The sequence below is a fragment of the Balaenoptera musculus genome, chromosome 7 (genome assembly GCF_009873245.2).
Source record: "Balaenoptera musculus isolate JJ_BM4_2016_0621 chromosome 7, mBalMus1.pri.v3, whole genome shotgun sequence".
Lineage (NCBI taxonomy): Eukaryota > Metazoa > Chordata > Mammalia > Artiodactyla > Balaenopteridae > Balaenoptera > Balaenoptera musculus.
The window spans coordinates 44447966-44470767 of NC_045791.1; the positions used below are offsets into that span (position 1 = coordinate 44447966).

The 22802-nt window shown below is 35.3% G+C and overlaps 1 protein-coding gene across 1 annotated transcript in view; it reads right to left on the minus strand.

Annotated features, from left to right (window-relative positions):
- Nucleotides 1–10565: 10565 nt before the first annotated feature.
- Nucleotides 10566–22802, minus strand: part of KCNH7 (potassium voltage-gated channel subfamily H member 7) — a 450126-nt gene continuing 437889 nt past the window's right edge. The window contains exons 14-16 of the mRNA XM_036858162.1: nt 19691–19859; nt 12196–12388; nt 10566–10835 (exon numbers count right to left, since the gene is read on the minus strand). Coding sequence (XP_036714057.1) covers nt 10566–10835; nt 12196–12388; nt 19691–19859 — 632 coding nt within the window. The remainder of the gene's footprint in view (nt 10836–12195; nt 12389–19690; nt 19860–22802) is intronic.

A 22802-nucleotide genomic window follows, 5' to 3' on the forward strand; every position in this document is an offset into this window, starting at 1 on the left:
CATGGCAGCATTTTTGAGTGGCGTTACTACAAAAATTGCAAAGTGGAGTCACCAGGTCCTTAGCATTTTTTTTTTTTTTTTTTTTTTTGGTCCTTAGCATTTAAGATTCCTGGTATACGCTGCTGCGGTTAATCCAGTCCCTTTCTGGGCAAACACCCCGAAGTCTTTCTTAATGAAGTTTTAATAAACCACATATTTTTTCTTACACTTTAACTGAATATCTTCCAGCTTAAAGGTGCAAATGGCATAATTTTAATATGGCTCGTGACCAAATTAATGTATAGTTTTTCATTAAAAAATTTTTCATTAAAAATGGAGGATGAATGGTAGTATCTTGAAAAAACACCTTTTATAAACTTTCACTTTAAAAACATCCTAGAAAGGAAGTAATGTATATTCATGTTGATATTGATAATTTTATATAATTAGCTGTCAAATTCATTTGGTCAGCTTTATAAAAATGTGTGAATAAATAATCCATGTAATTTTGTCCTCTGGCTGTTAATTTTTTTTTTCATGAACATATATTTGATAATGTGAGAGCATGTTAACTGAGTCATAAAAGATATAGAATTCTAATTAGAAGCGTTGTAGGAAAAAAGCTAATGTAAACACACTGTATATCATTCATGTTGAATAGGGTGATACTATGACCCAGTAGCATGGAATCTTAACAACCAGTTTATACAGGTGGTTGTTACTGTCCTATTCTGAGGTCAAGTATAATTTTCCTTATTTGGATGCTCATAGATGAGGTAAAACTTTTTAAATGGCTTGACATGACTCATATAAGTTTTGCCAAATGACACTTTGTGTTAGAACTTCTTCACACAATTCTCTAAGTCATCCTTTTCCAAAGGTGTTCCTATGACTTTTGGTCATAGGAGGTCTGTGAAGAAGGAGTTTCCATGACCAAATGTATTTGGGAAAGTCTCACCTTCCTCAGGGAGCTTAATAAAGCCTAAAGTACAGAAAATCTCATTTAATTTTATTTGACCCAATTTTTTCCGAACTTTTTTTTTTTTTTTTTAACCACAGAACCCTTCCTCTTAGCAAAACTAATGTTCCATGCCAATCCAACCCAGTTGTCAGACAGTTCTTTTGCACTTTACATTAGATAGATAATTACATAAACATTAGCCATAGAGAATATATTACTAGGATTTTTTTACTGAAATGCAATTCACATTTTTGATGCTTTAAAATAATTACTGTAAACAGACATCCATTACTAAGGTAAAAATTAAATAGTTTTACAGGGAGTATGCCTGGGATATGAATATAGTGTGGTAGTTTGTACTGGTTGACTCATGCCCCAGTTTTCTTATGATGATGTAAATTATTGAATAATGTACACTCTTAATGTCTAAGTGCTTTTATTTATCCAATAAACATGTTTCCATGTCATTTTGAGAATTTTTTTTAATAAACATTCAAATAGGTTGCTGTAAAGTTTTGCATCATACAAAATCTGTTACATAGATATTATGAGATGCTTCAGTTCAAATAACAGTGCAGTACTTCACCTATGCCTAAAAGACTGCCAAATGATTAAATGTCAGGTATTACACTTCTATTTCGAGTGGCAGTTTACACATTTTAAATTACATCAAGGGGAAATGAATACTATTGGAATCTTAATTTGGTCCACTTTAAATGTTATTTCAAGGACTGCGCTCATTTGATCTATCAAGCATGAATTCAGAAACAAAAAGTAATAAAAAAAATGTCAAGTGATATGTTTATTTCCAGAAAAGGCATTTACCCTGGAAGAAAGTAAAATTTATTAATGTAGTTAAAATCTGTGTAATTAAGAACATAAAAAAATTAATTTGTGATGATTTCTTTAAATAAAATATACAAATCAAGTTCACCTGTTATGGCATTACTAAACTGGACAAACAAAAGAAATACTATTTGTCAGAAATGTGCTTTTCTTTGTCCTTTTATGTTTGACAGCCTCATAAATGATATGTTTTCTTTGTAGCAGTTTTCTGGGAAATTAATAGGAATAAATTTGTCAAAATCTGGTAAATTAAATCTAGTGAGTAAAATTCAATACATTTTTCAGGTTAGCGTATTTTTCTTTTAAACTTTAAAATGCAACCATGGGTGTTTGATTACTTTGAAACTTGTATTAAAAGATCACATTTTTGTTGGTCTTAATCAAATCATTTTCATAGCAAATTAAGCATTTTGAAATAAATGTACAATGCTGTTATCATCTAAGAGTATATCTTAACTTCATAATAATATTAGATGATACAAAGAAAAAATAAATATTTCGAACTTCTGTTATTATAGTGATGAATGCAGGCAGGATTTTAAATGACTACTGTTCAGATAATTTGTAGTCTAGAATAAGATCATAACATCACATATGTCCATATTGAATTCAAATTGTCCTGTAACTTAGAATTCTGAGGACAAAACTACTTGCCAGAAAACTGGGAAAGTTATGAAAAATTTCTCTGTCTCACTGTCAGCTCACTATTTGAATGCTGGGAAACCTGTGTTTTTGTTTCTTGCCATGTCTTTTTCTACTTATTTTAAAAAACATATAGTAAAGAAAAGAGCCTTATATTACTTAACATTCCTTTTACCCATGTAGCTTGGTAATATGCAGCTTTGTGTATTACATTTTGAGCATTCAAAACTCAGATGTGCTTCTAGATCTGAATATATAGTAAGTAGACCTTGGTGGCACTTCTACGCTACTATGATGTGCCACAGAGTTAGGGAATGAGTAGGCTCCTTGCCTCTGTGCTACGTTTTTAGGTGTGCCCCTTCTGCAACATCAGAGATGGTGGCAATTTGGAAATCTTACAGGGAGTGAGAAGAATTGGTCTGGGTCATTTAATAGCTATATTCAGAGACAAGTATGCCAGGAATTAGTACCCCTTCTGATACTGTGTGTGTGGGGGGGTGCAACCTTTTCCCATAAGCGTAAAAATATGAATATGTACTTTACAGATATACACATATAGTCATTTGCATTTTAGTTGACTGTATTTAATCACGTTTTATCTTGTTATGATTACTGAAATTGCAAAGGATAACTTGAACATTGCTAGTATGGATGTTCTAGAAACGTACTAATTAAAGATCCATATCCTTTTGAAAATTATAGGCCATTTAAGAATGGTTTTCAGATTAATTGAACTTGTGGATACATATTTAATTGCCCAAAGCTATCTAAATGCATTACTCCCAATTTATCTTAAGGCAAGAGACTAAGTTTTTAAATATTTTGCTTTTTCATACTTTGATTCTTATTTTCTAATCCGCTTCACTTGTAGATATCATTACAGTGCTTCCTGCTACTCTGATTTCATTTTTTATTTATCAAATAGGGCATGTTCTCTTGGTTTTTTAAACGTTAAAAGTGAATGGTAGGTATTCTCAACCTTAAACAGACTAAACAGCCCTTAGCTTAGAACATGCCACATTACGATTAACCAATTTTATTTAAAAGTTTTCTTTGAAGATAGTTTGATGTTTTAAAAACTAATAGATAAATGATTCCGGGGAAGAATTAAGAATGTATGAAACTTAGGCAAAAGAAAATAATATCCCAATATTTTCATTCTAGATGAAAAATACGTATAAAGCATACATTATGAAAAAATTTGTCTCACATGTAAGTTAAAGCCTGATTAGCCATCAGAAATTTTAAATAAACAAATGTTTTAGTAAGTTACTGTTGTGTTCTCGAGAGGCAAAAAGTGCAGTGTTTTTATGTTTCTTTGAGATTTAACGCTTTTTACCACTCAGTCCAGCTTACTAGTGCCTCAGTGGAACTCAGTAAAACTGTAGCACTGTTACAATTATGTGATTTTGTGAAATACATCAGCACCACCATGCCTGTGTCTATCACTGTACCTAGTAAAATGTTGGAAAGAGTTGGCTTCTCTAATAAAAGTATCCTAAGTAGCTAATGAGATTTACTTTCTTTTTCCCCAAAATAATTTCTTTTACAAATTCTTGAATTTTCATGTATAAATAGATCAGAAATTATATGCTTCGTTCTTAAATTATGTATATATACTATATTTTCAATACAACTTGTACACTTTTAGCTACCAAAAATTTGCAACCATTTTTACATGAAATTTACAGTTTTCTTATTTACAGTTATTTGTGGAAGGTTATTGCAAAACTAGTGCAAGTAGATTACACTGTCAATATCGCATACCAATCTTTGAAGAAAATATTTGCTAAAAAATAAATATTTCTGCACAGAGTATTTCAAAAGCATCATGATTTCATGCTACGTTATGTGCATAAAGACTAGGAAATATACGTGTTTTGGTAGATTGTTTCATTATGTTTAAAGCATTCCAAAGTGCTTACTACTTAACCAATGTGAGCAAGCTTCTTTATATCAGATGACTGACGTTTTCAAGTAATTACAAACATTACTGTTTGAAATGTATTATTTTTTTAACTGGCAACATTCTGGTATACATATTCCTAACAAAATTATAGAACACAAATTTCAGCTAAAAATAGGTAATATGCCTTTAATTAAAATTGGCAGGTGCCTAGGAGATTAAGAACTAGGGATTCCCCAATATTTTTATCCTACTTCCTTAATATTTGGGAAAAGAGTACCATATTATTTCAGTGCTATTGTAATTATAGGGCCATTTTGATGAGACTATGTGGAGGAGTTAATTATAAGATTACTGATCTTTGAATTTTACACCTAAATAACATAAGAATGATGGAATTGTGTGGAATTTTCTCAAATACTCAAACAATATATTGTCAGTATTAAAAAATACAGTTTAAAATGTTAACAGTTGTGATGATTATTTGATTATTTTCAACTTAAAAACACCATTAATATACAGACAGTGGAAGTACAAAGAACATAGGTAAAACATATAGTGCTTTAAAAGCACGGCTGTGCTAAATTATTTTGTGTCTCTCAAAATATAAATGAACTAATGTAAGTCACAGATGTCATGACTGCAATTCAGGAATTCATCTGGGTTTTGACACTAGCTTTTGAAGAGTAACCACGTTAATATTGCCACTGCTCAAAATAAAAATATTTTATTGGGAGCATTCCTCTAGTAATTCTTGGTATTCTCACTTAAAAGTTGGATTATGATTGGAAGAACAATGAAATTGGTCAATTAATTGTATGGTTCTGTGTTCTTAACATTGCATTTCTAGAGATGTGTTATTCTATTCATAGTAATAATGTGTTAGTTTTAAATAAATTTTAGTCATCTCTCTCAACCCCCATTTAATAGTTTATATAAGCCTTGTAATAATTTCTTTTCATGCTGTCAATTATTAATAATTATTAATAATTCATGTCTTCCTGTGAATTTTCTTTTCTGTATTGCATAGTCTTAAAGTGTATTTGTACCACAAGAGCATGTAATGAATTATTCTAAGCTTGGGCACTGATCAATCACAATACCTAATGCTTTATAAAGCATTTAAAAGCACAATCCATTTAGTTTCTAAAAGGTTGACATCACTGCATAGTAAGTTAACGAGAACCACAAGAAAAACACCTTTAAATGAAATAGTGAGAGGGAGAAGGGGAAGCTATAGCATACCTAGAAAACAATTGCAATGTAAATGTAATTTTATGGATCTTGGGCAAAGGTGATATTTGACAAATAGTGGGGTGCTATGGCAGAGGAAGCTTCCCTAAGGCTGGCGTTCTCCTACTCTGATCAGATGCATCTTTGAGAGTTGTGTGAGAAACACCTTATAGATTTTTGTCACAAAGGTTAAATGCGAGCAGTGTCGGGCAGGGGAAAGAGCACTGAAAGGTTTTTAGAAGACATAAGTAGTGCTATTGCACTGGGACCACAAGACCACCACCTTTGTGATGATGCACAAGTCACACGATGATCTTATAGTTTTACGGTGCCTTGTGGTTTACAAAGCACTTCCACAAATACATTTCAGAGACTCCTCAACACCCCTTCAAGATATTTAAGATGTTGTCTCATCTTTATAGTTTTGGATACTGGGGCTCACTGAGGGTTTGTCTTGACAGTGAGTAGAGGAGGTAGGATCTGAATTCAGGCTTACCACGCTGAGTCTCTTGCCGTTGCTACCATTGCACACTAGAGCTTAGGCAGGCTACGTCTGTGTAATGTAATGTCTGTGCCATGAGGGAGTGGGCCTAGATGCCTGAAAAAAGCCATTACAACTGTGAAATTCTATTTTCTGAAAAAACACTATATTTTCTTCCAAAATTGTACTTTGAAAATTATTTTTAAATATCCATTTGGGAACTATCATGGATGTAAAGGGGCTTCCTTAGTGAGCCGGTCTTCACGGAATACATTCTAGTCATACTGAATTCAACAGATCATCTTTGCACACTTGGCATTTAACATCACTTCAGAGTAGATATGTTTGTAACGATGAGATTCATAGTCTCACAATTATTATTGTAAATAGTATTACTTTAAAGCTATAAACCTAATAGTGCAAAATACAATTAGGAGAGACAACAATAGCTACACTTGAGTTTTTCTGAATCGAAAATCTTAGTCTCGGTAACAGCTGTTTAGTTGGAGACATTGCACATTGTGCAAAAGCTAAATTGTGGAAAATTGTTTTCCTGATTGAACATAATGTTATGTTCCTGGATGACAGCCAAAGAATCTAGCATTTTTGAGCACCTACTATGTGCCAGGCACTTTCCTATATGTTATCTCATTTCCTCCTCAGATGTCTTCAGGGCAGGTACCATGATCTCTGGAAAAAGACTCAGGGAGGTTAATTAACTTGCTCAGGGTCACACAGCTATTAATGAAAGAACTCATGCTGAGACCCAAGTTGGTCTGACCACAGAACCCTGCATGGGTGATTCTCAAAGTGTTCATGTGCATCAGAATCGTATGGAGAAGGGCTTGTTATAATGTGATTACTGGCCCCACCCCCAAAGCTTCTGATTTAATAGGTGTGGGTGACGCCCAAAAATATGTTTCTAACAAGTTCCCAGGTGGTTGGAGCTAGTGCAGCTAATTCGAGGGCCGCCCTTAAGGATATCATCAGCCTGTCTTCCAGGTGCCTCTTTGAACTCACATGATAGACACATTTGTTTTACTGCAAAAAATGTGATTAGAAATCTAATAACATTTAAATTTTTTTGTGTGATTTATAAACATTTTGATTTACAATTAGAAATCCACTTAAGTAATTGATCTACTTTTGGTTTTAACCATGGATAAGCCATTTGAAAAACTCCAATTCACTTTTAGTAACTAGTTCTACCAGATTCCTTTTTTTAACCATGAAAGGCGTTCAGAGGAAAGATACTATTGTTAATAATTCTTATTTTAGATAGGCAGAACAGGTGATCAATTTTATCCTTAGATAATATATGATGGGATTTTAAAATAACATTTGTATTAGGACTTTGTTCTTTTAGGCATTTGAGAACCATTGCTAAAGATCAACCTCCAAAAGGACCTTGTGAGCAACCCTCATACACACATTAAACCTGACACCAAATTCTACTATGGCCTGACTCAGTTTCCTTATCTTCTGACTAGAAGAGTCAGAAAGTTCAACTCTGATGACCAACCCATTATAATGGACTTAAGAAACTGTACTGTCCCAGATGTGCCCCTACCTTCCCATGTTTGTTGAATGAGTGATTATTTAAAAACCCTACAAGGACATTGCTTCAGCATTTTTCATCAGCATTTTTCATTCCTGGTTTTCTCAACTAATTAAGAGTGTGGGACTCCTCTATAGGGTAAACTGGTAAGTCTTTCAGATTTCTGCCCAGCAAATAATACCATCAGAAAAAATCTAACCCAAATAAACTTTAGATATTAGATGTCATTTTATTTAGGCCTGGAGACCTAAATATTAATATTATATATTATTTTAAATATAAATATTTATATTAATATAAATATTAATATTATTTTTAGGTGGAAGGCAAAAAGCATTATGTTAGTGCTTTTAATTACCTAGAAGGAGAGCAGTTGCTATACTGCTGTTAAACCTACCGCAGTTAAACCTGGCTCTCAGCAGGGTCCCAAGATGGAGGGCTCAGGCTGTTTTTGCTACCGCCCATGGGGAAAGTGACAGTGACTTTAGGCATTAGATATTCGGCTAGGACAGGAGGATGAATCTTGTAAATTAAGATAATTCCTTTGGCTTAAGTCATTGTAACCACTGAGTCTTCTGACTTTTATGCCTGACTCGCCACATCTTTATACTGCTTGGGCTCTTTTAAAGCTAATATCCTGTAGGAATGGGCCTTCCTAGATCCTGTCCAACTCTCTGAGATTTTATCAAGCAATTCTTTTATGCTGAGAAATTAAGAAGAAAAAAGGTTTATGTTGTACTAGAATTTAAACAATCTGGATGCTTGCACACCCCTCCCCATCTTCCTATTTCTTCGTGCTTAGTTTTTATAAAGAAGTATAGAGACTTTATGTGTGGAAGGCTGAATTTTATGCATGTCATACCAAATGTTGCAGCTGAAGCGTTCACTAATCAAACAATCAGATCTAAATTCCTCACCTGCCAAATCCTCTCCCGCTACAAATGAGCATTCTCTGGTGAATTCATTCTGAATTTCTCTGGAGCTTGGACTGACAATCCTTATGAAACTTGTTGCAGCTGCAAAAATCTGCCTAAATATGGAAGTAAAATCCCTAAGTTGTCCTCTGAATCAGAGGCAGCCATTTCTCTCTTCTCTGCTAGGTACCCATAAAAGTTTGTTGAATGAGGAAAGGAAACCATCGGTTAGTCCCTAAATTTCTGTCTGCATAACACCAAATGGTTTGGAAAGCTGGTTAGAATTATTATACTTTTATTGAATTGACTGGTCATTCTGCCATGTGTACTGGATCGTTTATGTTTTTGTTTTCACAAATTTAGCAGGGATAAGAACATGCCTGTGCTTACAGATTGCATCCCCCCACAGATTAGCAATTTATGGAACCATTAAAAACATATATGGAGCAATTTAAGGTTGCTTTAATCATATTTTAACTAGTGCAAAGTTTTTGTAAATTTAAATAAATTGCCTGTATCTGAAATTAATATTCTAGTGTCAAAGGTAAAAGTAAGTCAATAGATTATATTTCTATCCTGGAGGGATAGATATGAATCCATTTAATAATGTACACAGATATAATGTCTCTTTAAAAATATATATGAGTGTAAAAATTAGTAAAGGATAAAGAAACTTTCAAGGATTTTCACAATTTTGTTCAGAAGGAGAGGATACAATGGGCCAGTCCATAATAAGTTAAAAATTGTATTCAAATGAATTGAAAAATAAAATTTCTCAACTAGAACTTGACTGATCAGAATCTTAAATTAACTTGTAATTTTTCTGTACCCTGATTTTATGAGAGGCATATACCACCACTCCCCCAAAATAATCTAACAGTCGAATATATTAAAATATATTCCATGATATATTCTGATATTCTGGAGTCAATATATATTCAGCCCAATCCATATAGGATAGATTTTCATTTAATCTTTGATTAGCAAATGTATTTGAATAACCAAATAAAATTAAAATTTTTCTGCTGGTTTGTGCATTTTCTTTATACGTAGGTAAATGCACGTTGTTCTTTCACAGCTGGGATTAGAAAGCCACAGCACGGCATATACTTCATGGAAGCTAGTTTTGCCACACAAATCAACTAAAATTGTACGTTTTTTGGAAAGAAAACAACATGCGTCAATAAACTCTTTTGATCAAATTCAGGATTGCCCTAAAATATGAGTCAGAAGAAAGCTGTGGATATCAGTTTGCCTCTGTAGCATTTTAGCAGTTCTGAAGAATCCCTCCCACCCCGCCCCCCACCAAAGAAAAAGAAAAATTAGAGAAACTTGTTTCTGAGCATTCAAGGAAACGTGCCAGTGGAAAAATTTTAGGGAGTTTGTGAATGCAGTTAGAGACAGAATTTTAAATAGAAAGGCCTTTTTGCCCTCATTAAAGCTGGCCTATATTCATGTATTTGGAGATGGTTTCCTCTACTGTCAGAGATTTATAACTCTAAAACTGTATGTTTTTTTTTTTTTTTTTTTTCGTGCGGGAATGAATGTAATTCACTATAAACATCTCAATCCAGAAGGGTATCTGTCCTCAAAAGTGACAAAGTTCCCTATCTCCCCCTTGAACCTCCACGAGTTGAAGATCATCTGAGTTGCACCCATGAACAATTTTATCCTTTGCTTTCTTATTTGCTTGGAAGGCATTTTCATAACAAAGTATGGGTTTAGTAAAAGCAGTAAATAGGAGTCTCCATGCAAGAGAAACTGGAGTTTCCTAACATGCACATGATTTAAAAAATAAAAATAAAAAATAAGGTGCCTTGAGATGCTGGCAGTTTTAACATTTGGAACAAAAGAGTTCATATATATATTTACATCCTAACTGCTCAATTTTACCTTACAAGCTTCAATTTAGGAAAATATACAGTACTTTTGCATATAATGGTAACTTGTGAGCCCCTGAGTCAAGTAGAGAGGATTTAAATACAAAAAGCAAATCAGCCATTAAAAGCACTTACATTGTATGTGGAATAAATAGTACAAAATGATTATTTCCCCGGAAGACCAGGATCAGAAACATGCCTATGAAGACCCAAGATTCCTACAGGGCTTAGGGATGAATCTGTCAAAGAAGGATGCCTAATTGGATGAAGGCAAGTTTTTCTTTGCCTCGGGGGGTGAAGCTCTAAAGAGAGATTACTGTCTTGTTTTAAAAGTGAAGTCAAGTTGTCTTCCGAAGCTGTGTTCAGATGCACCCCACTTGAGAGGGATTCTTTGGATTTAAGTTTAGATTTTTCAAGGTCTAGAAATTCAGGACACTGATAGAAAGAAAAGAGAAGAAAACATGTTTTTATAATTCATTGGGACATATTTCTAAAATTACACTCATGAAATCTAAACATGTTTTCTTTTTCCATAAATCTGTATTTGATTAGTGGTATTAACCAATCTTTCCCTCTCAAAGGTGGGTCAAGATACTGAAGGTCAGGTATCAGTTTAGATAATCCTATATAACCATTCCAAGATCTTTAATTTTACTCCAAAGCCATATCAGATTATTATTATTATTTTAAGCCCAATATTTCATATTGAGTTTTCCAGATGAGTTTAATTCAAAATTCCCAACAAAACTGGGATCAAAAAGGTGGGTCATTTGGTGAGTACATTTGGAGAACAAGGAGAAAGAAAAAAGAAAGGAAGGAAAATCACCCATCCCTTGGCAGAAAATATTATCTAAATCCACTGAAAGCAAAAAACAAAGTACATGGTTTTGCATGTTTCCCAGCCATTCAAAACTCGAGATAAATTATCTCTACTTTCATATTTTAGAAAAATTGCATTATTTTCCTTCAGTCACATTACCTCGTGCTATTAATATAGTTTCATTCCCCAGGGCATTTTGCACTCAATTCCCAAACCTCTAAAAAAGTTTTTACAAGATAGTTCTGATAGTTCTTATTTAAATCATTGTTCTTAGGTCCAGTTTGGCCACAGTGTTTAAGTAATGAAGAACGATTCCCAAAATAGAATTCCAAAGGAGTTGGACTTTTCATATTAACATAATTCAAAGGATTCCTCACAGGACTTCAGAGGAAGGATAAGGACACTAACATTCCTCTTACCATCACCAAGGTGAGAAAAGTTTAGAGCTCACTGGTGATGGGTGGGGCACAGACGTGGTTACTAGTCTAATTACACTTGGATCTCAGGTCTTGCTATTGCTTGTTATTGCTGCTATTCCTCTGCCCCTTCCTTCCTGAGAACCTGCTCAAGGGTGCCTTTTGTCACTAGAGCAAATTACAAACCTTTATTTGAAGCATTTTTTGGACCCAGGGCTAATCCTTAGCTTTCAAAGCTCTACCATTTATAAACTTAAGTAGATTGATATTTGAAAAAAAGCTTTTTCTTTAAAAATAAAATACTAGTGTTTTAAGATCATTCTTCTAGGTCCATTGTTCCCAAAGTTTAAATGAGCAAAAGAATCGGGGGCAAAGGTGGGGGTTGGGGAGCTTGTTTAAAATGGAGATTACAGGGCTCATTCCCAGATGTTCTAATTGAGGAAAAACAGAGATGGGGATGAGAATCTGTATTTTCCACTGCAGCCCAGGTGATTCTGATTCAGGTGGTCCCTGGAAACACACTGAGAGACACTCTTGGTTATACACTATCTATACTCACTTGTGAGGGAGGACTGAAACTTCGATCCGTCTTGATGGATGCTACCGGATGACTGGTTCTCATCAGGCGGATGACGGGTCTCTGATACTCTGCTCCTGTAGTTACCATACTGTAGGCTGGGGGGACCACAGTGGTTTGTTTCTGCAGCAGCTGTAAGATGGTCTGGATGTCTGCAGTCATTTGGGATTCAAGTCTGCAGGACAGACAGAAATGGGGGAAGACAGTCCTAAAATTGTCCAGGATTGCAAAGCACTTGAGAAAATTGCAGCACCACCAAAGAACAGAATTACGGCCCTGCTTTAAACAAGAAGGACAGGAGAGGGAGCACGGAGATGCTCACTTTCTGTATCTCACTAATGGCTCTGATAAAGATCCTTGCTTTCCTGTTCGTTGATCTTAACAAAAAAACAGCTGAATGAAGAGGCTACATTTTCACAGTGTACATTGTATTACATTTTTACAATTAAGCTTTATTGATTTCAAAATGTAAAACGCATTCAGAATCCATTTTGAATCAGTCATTCTCTGTGCTTTTTATCAGGTTTTGGTCAGTTTCTCGTGAACATTTTATTTACTGGTTAAAAAGATTTCATAGCACATATCTCTTATAGCTGCAACAACTGGATAATTTCTTATGTGTTCCAAATTTATATTATCTATATTTTACTTTACCTCTCTCCTACAAACATCAAATGTTGTATATCATTCACTGTATTCTTTCCTTAATGTTAAGTACTGTCAAATGCTAAATTCCTTTCCCATCTACAGCTTGGAGCCTTTGGTAATTAAGAAACAGACCAAACATAAAAGTTCGCTTGCTTCTATAACCCATCTGGCTTGCAAAATACCAGTCTGATCATTTTTTCCCCCTAAAGCTCATAAGTAGCCTACTGGCCTGTTAATTTCATTCTCATTTTAAATTAAAATTCAAGGGAAAGATAGCAAAATACAATGGATCTGATTCCCCTCCTTTGCATGTGTTAACAGTATTAAAAAAGGATTATGTGGGTATAAGAACAGAAAATTTGGACCATATGCCTCTTTAGAAAACTTTTCTTTTAACTCTTTACTTATTTGTGCTTACTATTTTGTTTCAGTGAAAAATGCAAGGAAAAGGTAAATCTTACCAAAAATTTAAAATCATAGACTAATTTTGCTCAGTTATATACATGCTGTATTTGTGAAATTCAAAGCGGAGAGAACTTGGCCTTTGATTTGAGAGAGAAGAGAATAAACCTGGACAATGTAAGAAAAAAATCATTTTTTTCCTTTTAGTTTTTAACATTGGCACTACAAATCTTCCTTCTGAGAATCATGATAACACATTATTTGTGCAGGTTTTCTATATTTGGTGTATATAGCCATATAGCTTAGTGTCTTCTAAACAAATAGCTATAAATTATACATGATTGTGCCTTGCAAATGTCAAAACCACACACTGAAAAAGAAAATTTGAATTATCAACTAGTTTATTTATCTATTTGTTACCCATTGTTCCGATCTAATATTTTTATGGTGCCAACTAAACAGAGGAGACTCGTTATTTTATTATGCATCAATTTTTTCTTTCACACTTCAAGGTACAGCACAAATTTTTATCTGCACCCCAAAATCTTCCCTTATTCAGAATTAATTTCTCTCTCCTCTGAGTCCCCAAGGAAAATTCTACATCCATTGTAAATATTTCTGTATGAATTTATCCCATCATTAACAGCATTTAATATTTAGGGAGTGGCTTACACATTACATGTAAAAGGCTTTGGGCATGGGGAGTGGAATAATTAAAACTGCATCAACAGATGGGATTCAAGACCCAACAGAGAGTCAAAATTTATGATAACGATTTTGAGTCCTCACAAAACCTTTGTCAAACAGCAGGGGTCTCCAAGAAACAGGATCTCTGTCTCATAGATTCTATCTATTTGAATAGTGTTGATGAGGGAAAAACCTATTGGAAGTGTGTAATAGCAACATGCTACCATGAGTGGGATTCCCGGACACAAGACCATCACATGCAGGTGAAGGAGCTGGTGCAGGGTGAGAACAGGACTGTGCCCACATGACTTAGCTAAGACAGCAGACCACCTCTGTCAACATGACTTAGTTGTTCCAGGAAAACTCTGCCTGGGAAAAATAAGTCTAAGGGAATAAATAACTTTACTCCTTCAGGAAATTTCTATAGATTAACTCACTAGAGACAGCAATCTGCTCTTTTGAACAAATAAACTTGCTTCATCAAACAAATTTTATTTATCCATACTTGCTTCAAGGTCCTCACTTCACTGTGTCCATCAATTCTGAACTATTATATTATGAACTTGGCCCAGATCCACTCAGTTTCCCACCTTGAAAGGCCCAGGCTCCAAAGTCCTATAAATATCCTACTTCTTACTTCCCCTTCTGAGATAATACTTCAGACTCTGTGTAGGTGGTGGTCTCTCTTCCTGCAGTGACTTTGAACCAAACCTTAGTTTGGTTTTATTAACCAGTAATCTGATATTTTGGGTAGTTCAATGCAATGGATTGAATGTTTATGTTGAAATGCTAATGGTGAAATCCTAACCCCCCATGTGATGGTATTAAGAGGTGTGGCCTGTGGGATTTAATTAGGTCATGAGGGTAGAGCCCTCATGAATGGCATTAGTGCCTCATAAACCAGAGCCCCAAAGAGCTCCCTTCCTTCTTCTACCATGTGAGGACAGAGTGAGAAGTCAGCCATCTATGAACCAGGAAGCTGGCTCTCAGTAGATACTAAATCTCCCAGCAGTTTGATCTTGAACTTTCCAGTCTGCAGAACTGAGAAATAAATATTTGTTGTTTAAAAACCACCCAGTCTATTGTATTTTTGTTATAGCAGCCCAAACAGACTAAAACATTCAACAAAGAAGAGCTTTAGTGAGGAATTTCTTTACTATGCGTAGGTTGTATTTTCATGTTTTATGGTTAGGGTCTATCAGCTTAATTGGAATGGACTCTTCTAATGACACAAGTAATCTGCTCTACTCTGGAAGAATTACAGAGAATTTTGAAAAAGTCCAGCTTTGTCTTTAAAACAGAAAAGAATAACCCAATTTTATAACTTTTTTTTTTTTTGTCAGTTAAGGCACATGCCACTCCAAAACAAGCCACTTTGGCATATTGATTCTTTTAAGCTATAGGCACTTGGAGAACAGCAAGTGTGGGGAACAGCTTTCTCTGAACTTGCCTTATCTGCCTAAAGGCAGATCTTCCAGAAGGAACTCAGTTGTCATAAATCCCCTCCCTGGGAGTTTCAACAACCAGGGAAGATTGACTTTTGTCACAGAAGAGGCATCACACGGAGACAAACTTTGTCACAAACTATCATACCTCCCATCTATTCTTCTAAGGATCCATTCACCTTCCTAATGATCATTCATTCTCCTCTAATAGACCTACATCCCCCAGCCCCTTTCCCTATTAAGATGGTATTTAATCTTCAGTTCTAAGGCACCTCAGGGAGTTACTAATTTTCCCTTGAGTATCTCCCATGTGTACGTGAGGTATACACGTTAATAAATTTATGTTTGTTTTTTTCTTATTAATCTGTCTTTTATTATAGGGGTTTCAGCCAAGAACTCAGAAAGGTAAAAGAAAATTTATTTTTCTTCCCCTACATCAACATAGCTATACAGCTGTGTAAAACGAATGTTTTCATTCACTTACTCAAAGAGCCACAGTGTACCAGGCACAGTGTTCTGCAAGGGATGGAATCATCACTGAAAGCTTTTACATCCTCTAGGGCCTCGCTATGCACAGCATGGTCAAATCTGGGAGCTTGTTAGAATGTGAAACCTCTGCTGATTCCAGACCTAGACTTAGAATCTACATTTTAACAAGATCCCCAGGTGATTCGAAAGCACATTAAAGTTTGAGAAGCACTGCTTTAGGATCAACAGTTAGTGATTTCCCGATATATGTGTATCTGTAGGTATAATATATAAATATGTAAGAACATTTCTTATGTAAACTTTTAACCCTGCATATAGTTTAATTGGCCATTAAAACAGAAAAGCAGCAGCAGCAGACAGGACGATTCAAGATAGACCATTTATATTTGTTTTTATTGCACTGTGTACTTAATATGTGTATTTGGGCGAAACAAATGGGATAGAATTCACAGTTCTACTACACTTGAACAGAATACTGAGGCTAAACAGAGTAGACCCAACTCTTGAAAGAGTCCCAGGATTCTTACCCTGCAAAGTTGAAGTCTAAAGTGAGCTGCCCTCTTCAAACTTGTTTTCTATACTTTTGCCTTCTAGAGTAAACTGGAGGTAAGAGGTTCTTGGAGATGGCAGTGCAGTAAAAATGCAATGTTTTGGATTTTAAATCCAAAAGAGGCTAAGCTGAGTCAGGCAATAAAATGTGACAATTTCAGAGCTAAATAGGAAGAAGTTAGTCAAAGAAAATAAATATGTTAAAAAACATACAGATGCTAGGACATGTCAAAAAAGATTTAGTTGCAGTTTGGCTGTGAAAAAAGTATCATAAAAAACTCATTCTAAAACTAATGTAATAAAGTAATAAGAGTTATTAGTATTAAAGTACGGTTGCAAGCCAAATGGGTCCTGGGTGTATATGCCCTTAAAAGTTTACACTTTCAGCCCCAGGACACATTAAAGGCAAGTATTTTCAGTAATCTTTGATTTACACTAGCAGCAATGATTGGTATCCATGACGAGGCAACAAGGGAACCTTAAAAATCTCAATTTTCATCCAGAAGAAAGGTCCAAATCAGGAAACACAGAAACATATGAAAAGTAAGAGAACATACTCAGACAAACATCAATAATAGAAATGAAGTTAAGTTCATTGTTAATCATATTTTACTGGGGCTTCCCTGGTGGTCCAGTGGTAAAGAATCCGCCTTCCAATGCAGGGGACATGGGTTCGATCCCTGGTCAGGCAACTAAGATCCCACATGCCGCGGGGCAACTAAGCCCATGCACCACAACTACTGAGCTCACACGCCCTGAAGCCCTCGTGCCACAACTAGAGAGAGAAAACCTGCATGCAACAACTAGAGAGAAGCCCGCGCACCGAAATGAAGACCAGACGCAGCCAAAAAAAATAAAGAAAAAATAATCATATTTTACCTAATTACAACACTTTCTATTTTGTAGCATATATACTCTCCACATGTATTACCTTAGTCTTTACAACAGTATTGCAGGTCAGTATAGGTCAAAGAAAGAAACTGAGCCTGGAGAAATTTAAATGACTTGACCTAGTCATCCTATTAGTAGTTAAGTAGAAGAGTTATGACTTTAATCTAGGCTAACCAATCGCAAGTGCTGTGTGAGTATCATGCTGAAGAAATCACTGCTGTCCCTGTCATTAATCCATTCATTCAGTAATTTTCTCATTTACTCCAGGAATTGAATGCATACCATATGTTTGACAATAAAGGAATGGGCAGGAATCAAGGAAGTTAAAGTTCAGAGATCACACTTTTATCAACTCTTTTGTGTGTACAGTATATATTTTGATATATGTTATGGCTAAAAGATCAGTGTAGCTTGGTATAAATAGCAGGGAGAGTTAGTAAATGAACTAATTAACTAAATATGCTTCTCTGAGCAATAATAAGTATGATCATGTCAAGTTCTTAAACCTTAATTAGGAATTACTGACTCTAAGTAAATGATAGTTTGTTTTAATTTTCTCAAATAAGTTTCAATTTTACAAGACTTTCATTTGGCACTTGAGAATGGGATATAGACCTCAGTTTTTTAACGTTTAAACTTTGATAAAATTACGTGAAAACAAAAAATACAAAATTAAATCTTTAATTCATACAGTATTGTCATACTTCTGTTTGAAATTAAGGCATACAAATTTATTTCAACTTACAAATTTGTAGGTTTTCTAATTCCTTTTGTCTGTTTTAATTGCTAATTCATCTTTCATGTTAATGTATGTGTGTGTGCATACATTTTTATGTTTACTGTATTGTTTGACACTGTTCAATTCGGGCATAAAGATTTAAAATACCAATAAAACTACAAGCAGCATTGATAAAACACAGAAGAAAAATTAAGCTTAGATAGCTAGCTTATGTAGTATAAACAAAACTCATAGAATGTGGTAAGTATAGAGAACAAGTAAGCAAGTAGCTTGTTACACATGGGCAGAATTCATAAGATGCAATAAATACACACAGCATGGTAGCAACCTGCAAGACATCCCAAAGATAGACTAGAAATATGATGTAACAAACCAGAGCATGGCTCATACATGGAAAGAGATGGAAAGAACAAGTTATTCTCCTGTCACCTCTGGGTAGATGACTGCCACCCCCAAGTTTGGTCACCCACTGGTGACACACACACAGTATAAGCTCCTTCTGACACCTCACGTTTTTTACCTATAAAGGCCAATAAAACACATGGCTGTTCGGCAGGCTAACTGAAATGCCACAGCTGTGGCCGGGTGTACTTGGCCTTACATGTCTGTGATAGAGCAAGTGTGTCATTGGCACTGGGGATATTTTTTATCTGTGGACCCCTTTTGTGCAAACCTAAACTCTGGTCCTCATAACCACACCATCAGCCTGGAAGGCTGATGAGGTATATATATAAAATTGCATAAATCAGGATACAGGTTGTATGGTTCTTTTACCAGGATTGCACTTATTAGAAACGTGTTAATTACCCCATCTGGCGCTCCTCATCACTCACTGTGTGTTTTAAATTGATTTAGTAAATCCTGTGATTTGAACATTTTAGTTTAATCCATGCAGTTTTCTGTCTGTGACTACTGGAATACCTTGCCCAGCGATGTCCTGGAAACTACCTTGAATCGAGGTCACTTTCCACATGTAACACAACTAAAGCAGTATCATACTCATACATCTACTTTTTTTTCCCTTGAATGTCATTGATCAATTTAATTTTAAGGAATCCATGTAGATTTGTGTTAAGGGGTTCCATCCTTCCTAAAACCAAAACTTATTCTTTATCTTAAAAAGTTAGAGATCAAAGATGGAGGGAAAATGGAGAGGATCTGGGCTTTAACTCAATCACATTTTTGACAAGTTGGCTGAAAAACTAAATGTTTAAATCATTTTGTCAATATTCTTAAAAAAATACCGTACCACATACTAAGTTACCACGAACAACCAAAAAGTGTAAAAGGAGGATTGAAAGAGGAAGGGTGTTAGTCAACAAACTAAATATGAATTATTTTGAGGGGATAAAAAAGGAGGTTTCTTAGGCAGCCAGTGCTGATGATATATACTAATTTTATGACAAGTAAAGAAAAAAGAGGATTCATGCTGCCAAAAGTGTGAAGCGTTCTAAATAAATGCTCCTTGCAAGACAGATTAATAATTCTGTCAACTTTTAGTCTTCTTTTAAATAATTAAGTGTATATGCCATCTATGGTAGGACGAATTTGCTATTTACAAAGAGTAAGGCTAGACCCAGCTAAGGGCTTGCATTATGTTTTCCCTTTGCCTGGCCATTGCTTATACCTGTTAAGCTGTTCTTGGAGCAGATCTAATCTTTGCTCCACTTCTCCATAGGCGAGGTCGCTTTCGGTTTCAGAGATCCCCCAGGCAGCTCGCGGAAGCGCTGAGGGGCTAGACTCATCAGCCTGAGTTCCAGCAGTTTCTCTTTCCCAGCTTCTGGTGTCAGCGATATCTGTGGGAAACAGCAAGATGGATGTCAGCTTCTCTGGGTGCCCATTTTTAGCTCCAGAGATATCCGCGATACAAGCAGGAAGGGATCTTGGAGTTTAACGGGAAGACAGAGAACCAGAGTGACTCAGGGACCTGTCCAGGGACCACGACCAGTTGGTAGCTGAATCTCATCCACCCCGATCCTGTCTGCCACTTCCCGCACCCATTTCCATACGAAGAAAAACATACAGCCAGTTATGAGTCTTGAATACAATTTTGTCTTCTTTCTAGTTTGTGCTAAGAGGAAAACATGGGTGGACAATCCGAACTCTGGTTAGAGAGCAATGACTGTGCTTTTACATTTGGGAAGAAACAGCACCATTTGTATGTACTGATGCACTTCAGGTTGAAGATTTTAGGGCTCTTTCAACTAGAATAATTTGCATACTTCATGATTCAGAGTGGGCTCAAGAAGAGACAGCCACGGGGAAGTGATGATCTTCAGAGGGATCCCCTTAGGCCAACCCAACTCAAAGTAGAGCCAAGGAACCATGAGCCATTAAAGATGGGAAGAGTCCTAAGTCTCCAGTCCTATGACATTCTTTCATGTTTTTATGTTTCCTTGTAGCTCCTTCTGCACTGTCCTTTAACGTATTCTGTCCATTAATTTCCAATATTTTTTCTTGGGGCTCTTTTATTTAGAATATTTTATGCTGCTATACTTTAAAACATATTGTTTATCTGTTCAAGTCCACCTTTCAGATGGTCCGCATGTCTGCTATGTTCCAGACACTCTGCTAAACGTGGGGGAGTTAGAGATGAAGAAAACATAGGCCCTGCCCTTGAAGAATGCAGTCTAGCAAGGTTTTAATCATTTTCCTTGCAGAGATTCATTTTCTGAGCCTCATTTAATTTACTGTTTCTCCTACAATCTGTATTTGCAAGTTGTCAATATTTGAGGGCAAATATATCTTACTTTCCCTCTCATTTCTGTCACAAACTTTTGATGGTGTTTGCTACACTTTCTTCCCCTCTACATTTCACATATCTAGAGAAGTACTTAGAATGATTAAAAGGCTGGGAAATAAAACCCAGGAAAAAATACTAGTGGAGTTGGGAGTTTATTTCAGAGATAAAGAAGCAGCATCTTTTCCTCACTGGGAGGGCTGGTAGGAGGAAAAGACTGTCTAGAACTGGTCTTCATTTTTACATGGAAATAGACTTGAATAACAAAAAGTGATTTTGCTTTGATAGAAAGCCTTTTTTTTTCCCCCTTTGGACAAGTAGTTATGATTAAACACTGACAAAAGTTATGTAAAGTTAAGGAATTTATATCCTTGGCTATTTTAAAAATTGGATAGAAAGTAACTGATTTGGGGAGGATTAGCTGTGATTCTAGAAACAAGGAACAGGATTTGTAGGACTTTTTGAAGTCCCTTTCCTACAGTTTCTTCAAAAGTACAGTCAGATAGCTCAAAAGCACCTCCTATCCTCCGATAGCAGACACAATTTCTGTATCTTTTCTTCATGGTTTTTCTACCACTATACTTTTATCACTGAATACACAGAAATATCTACTGAGGTGCCTACAATTTCGGCTTCAAATGGGTGAAGCTCTAACAAAGGGATTAGCATATCCAAAGACAGTATTAGAAAAATATAAGGTCAGGGTTCCCTGTACTATTGAAATGGCTAACAGACCTCAGAGAGCTTGCTGTGAATTCCAGAATGGTTCTTTGTGATTAAGGCTTCCTTAGCCTATGGAAGCCTGGTGTTTTGTTCTTTTTAAAGTGACAATATATAATTTCCCTTGACACTTAATCAAACACAACAAATGAAAATGAACATCAAAAAATGATAATGCTGAACTTTTAAGTGCAGTAATACATCAGCAGATTTTCACTGAAAAGTATGATTTATTATTCACAGACATGTGACTCTATTTAAAAGGCAAAACAATAATAAGATGTCTTAGTACACTAGGTTTTCAATTTTGGAGAATTAATGGCAAACAAATATTCAGAACACACATATTAATGGTCGGATGATGCCCATGTTTCTCCCTGTCTAGCCTCTTGCTAGACAATAAAACAAAAACAGTAAAAACTGATAGGATGGAAGTTACATATTACGCTCAGAAGTTTTGTGCTGAGAAAGCTTAGAGAATTTCCACTTATGCCTAATAGCTCTCATTCTCAAATCATAGATAATAAACTGATTTTTAAATAACAGTGGTGAATCACATGCAATAAATTATGTAGGATTCTATTTCTTCTTCAGTGCTCAAGAAAAAAACCTGATAATCTTCTCTTAACAAAAAAGAATAATTGTAAACTATTGGGTAAAGTCTTCCTTGATTATAATTTACTCTTTTATTAAAATCAGTAATGTGTGATTAGCTTATTTTAACAGCAATATGAAAGAAAATAGGAGTTCAAAGGGGAAATCCTGCTTAGCAGTCTTAATCAAAATGAACATCCTTGTAGATACTTTCTAAATATAGCTCAGAAAAAATCTGCACTTGGTTGCCTTGGAAAATGTTGCTATAGTTGCAAGACACATTTCTAGAAATGGATGAACAGAAAGTAAACTTTCACTTTGCTCTGGGTACACAATTTTCCTACAGTGGACTCTTGACCTCAATCTAAGTAGGATCTGAGTCCATTTAGTTCGATTTTTTCTTTTCAGTTTTGTCTAAAGGTGCTCCTCTGTTGGATTCAGCAAGACAAATGCTAGAAATGTAAGTGGCATTTCCATTGATGATAAAACTAAAATTTGTGGGGATTTAGGAGCTCAAGCTGCAGCAGTTACAGCTACACCCTACATCTTATTCAAACCCTTTAACATTGCACAGTATCTCACCTTAGAAAATCACTAGGGAATGAAATTTGCAGTGAATAAAGTTTTAGAATTCTCCATTGGTTGATCATATTGACTATCCAGGTTAACCATGTGTCACACTGAT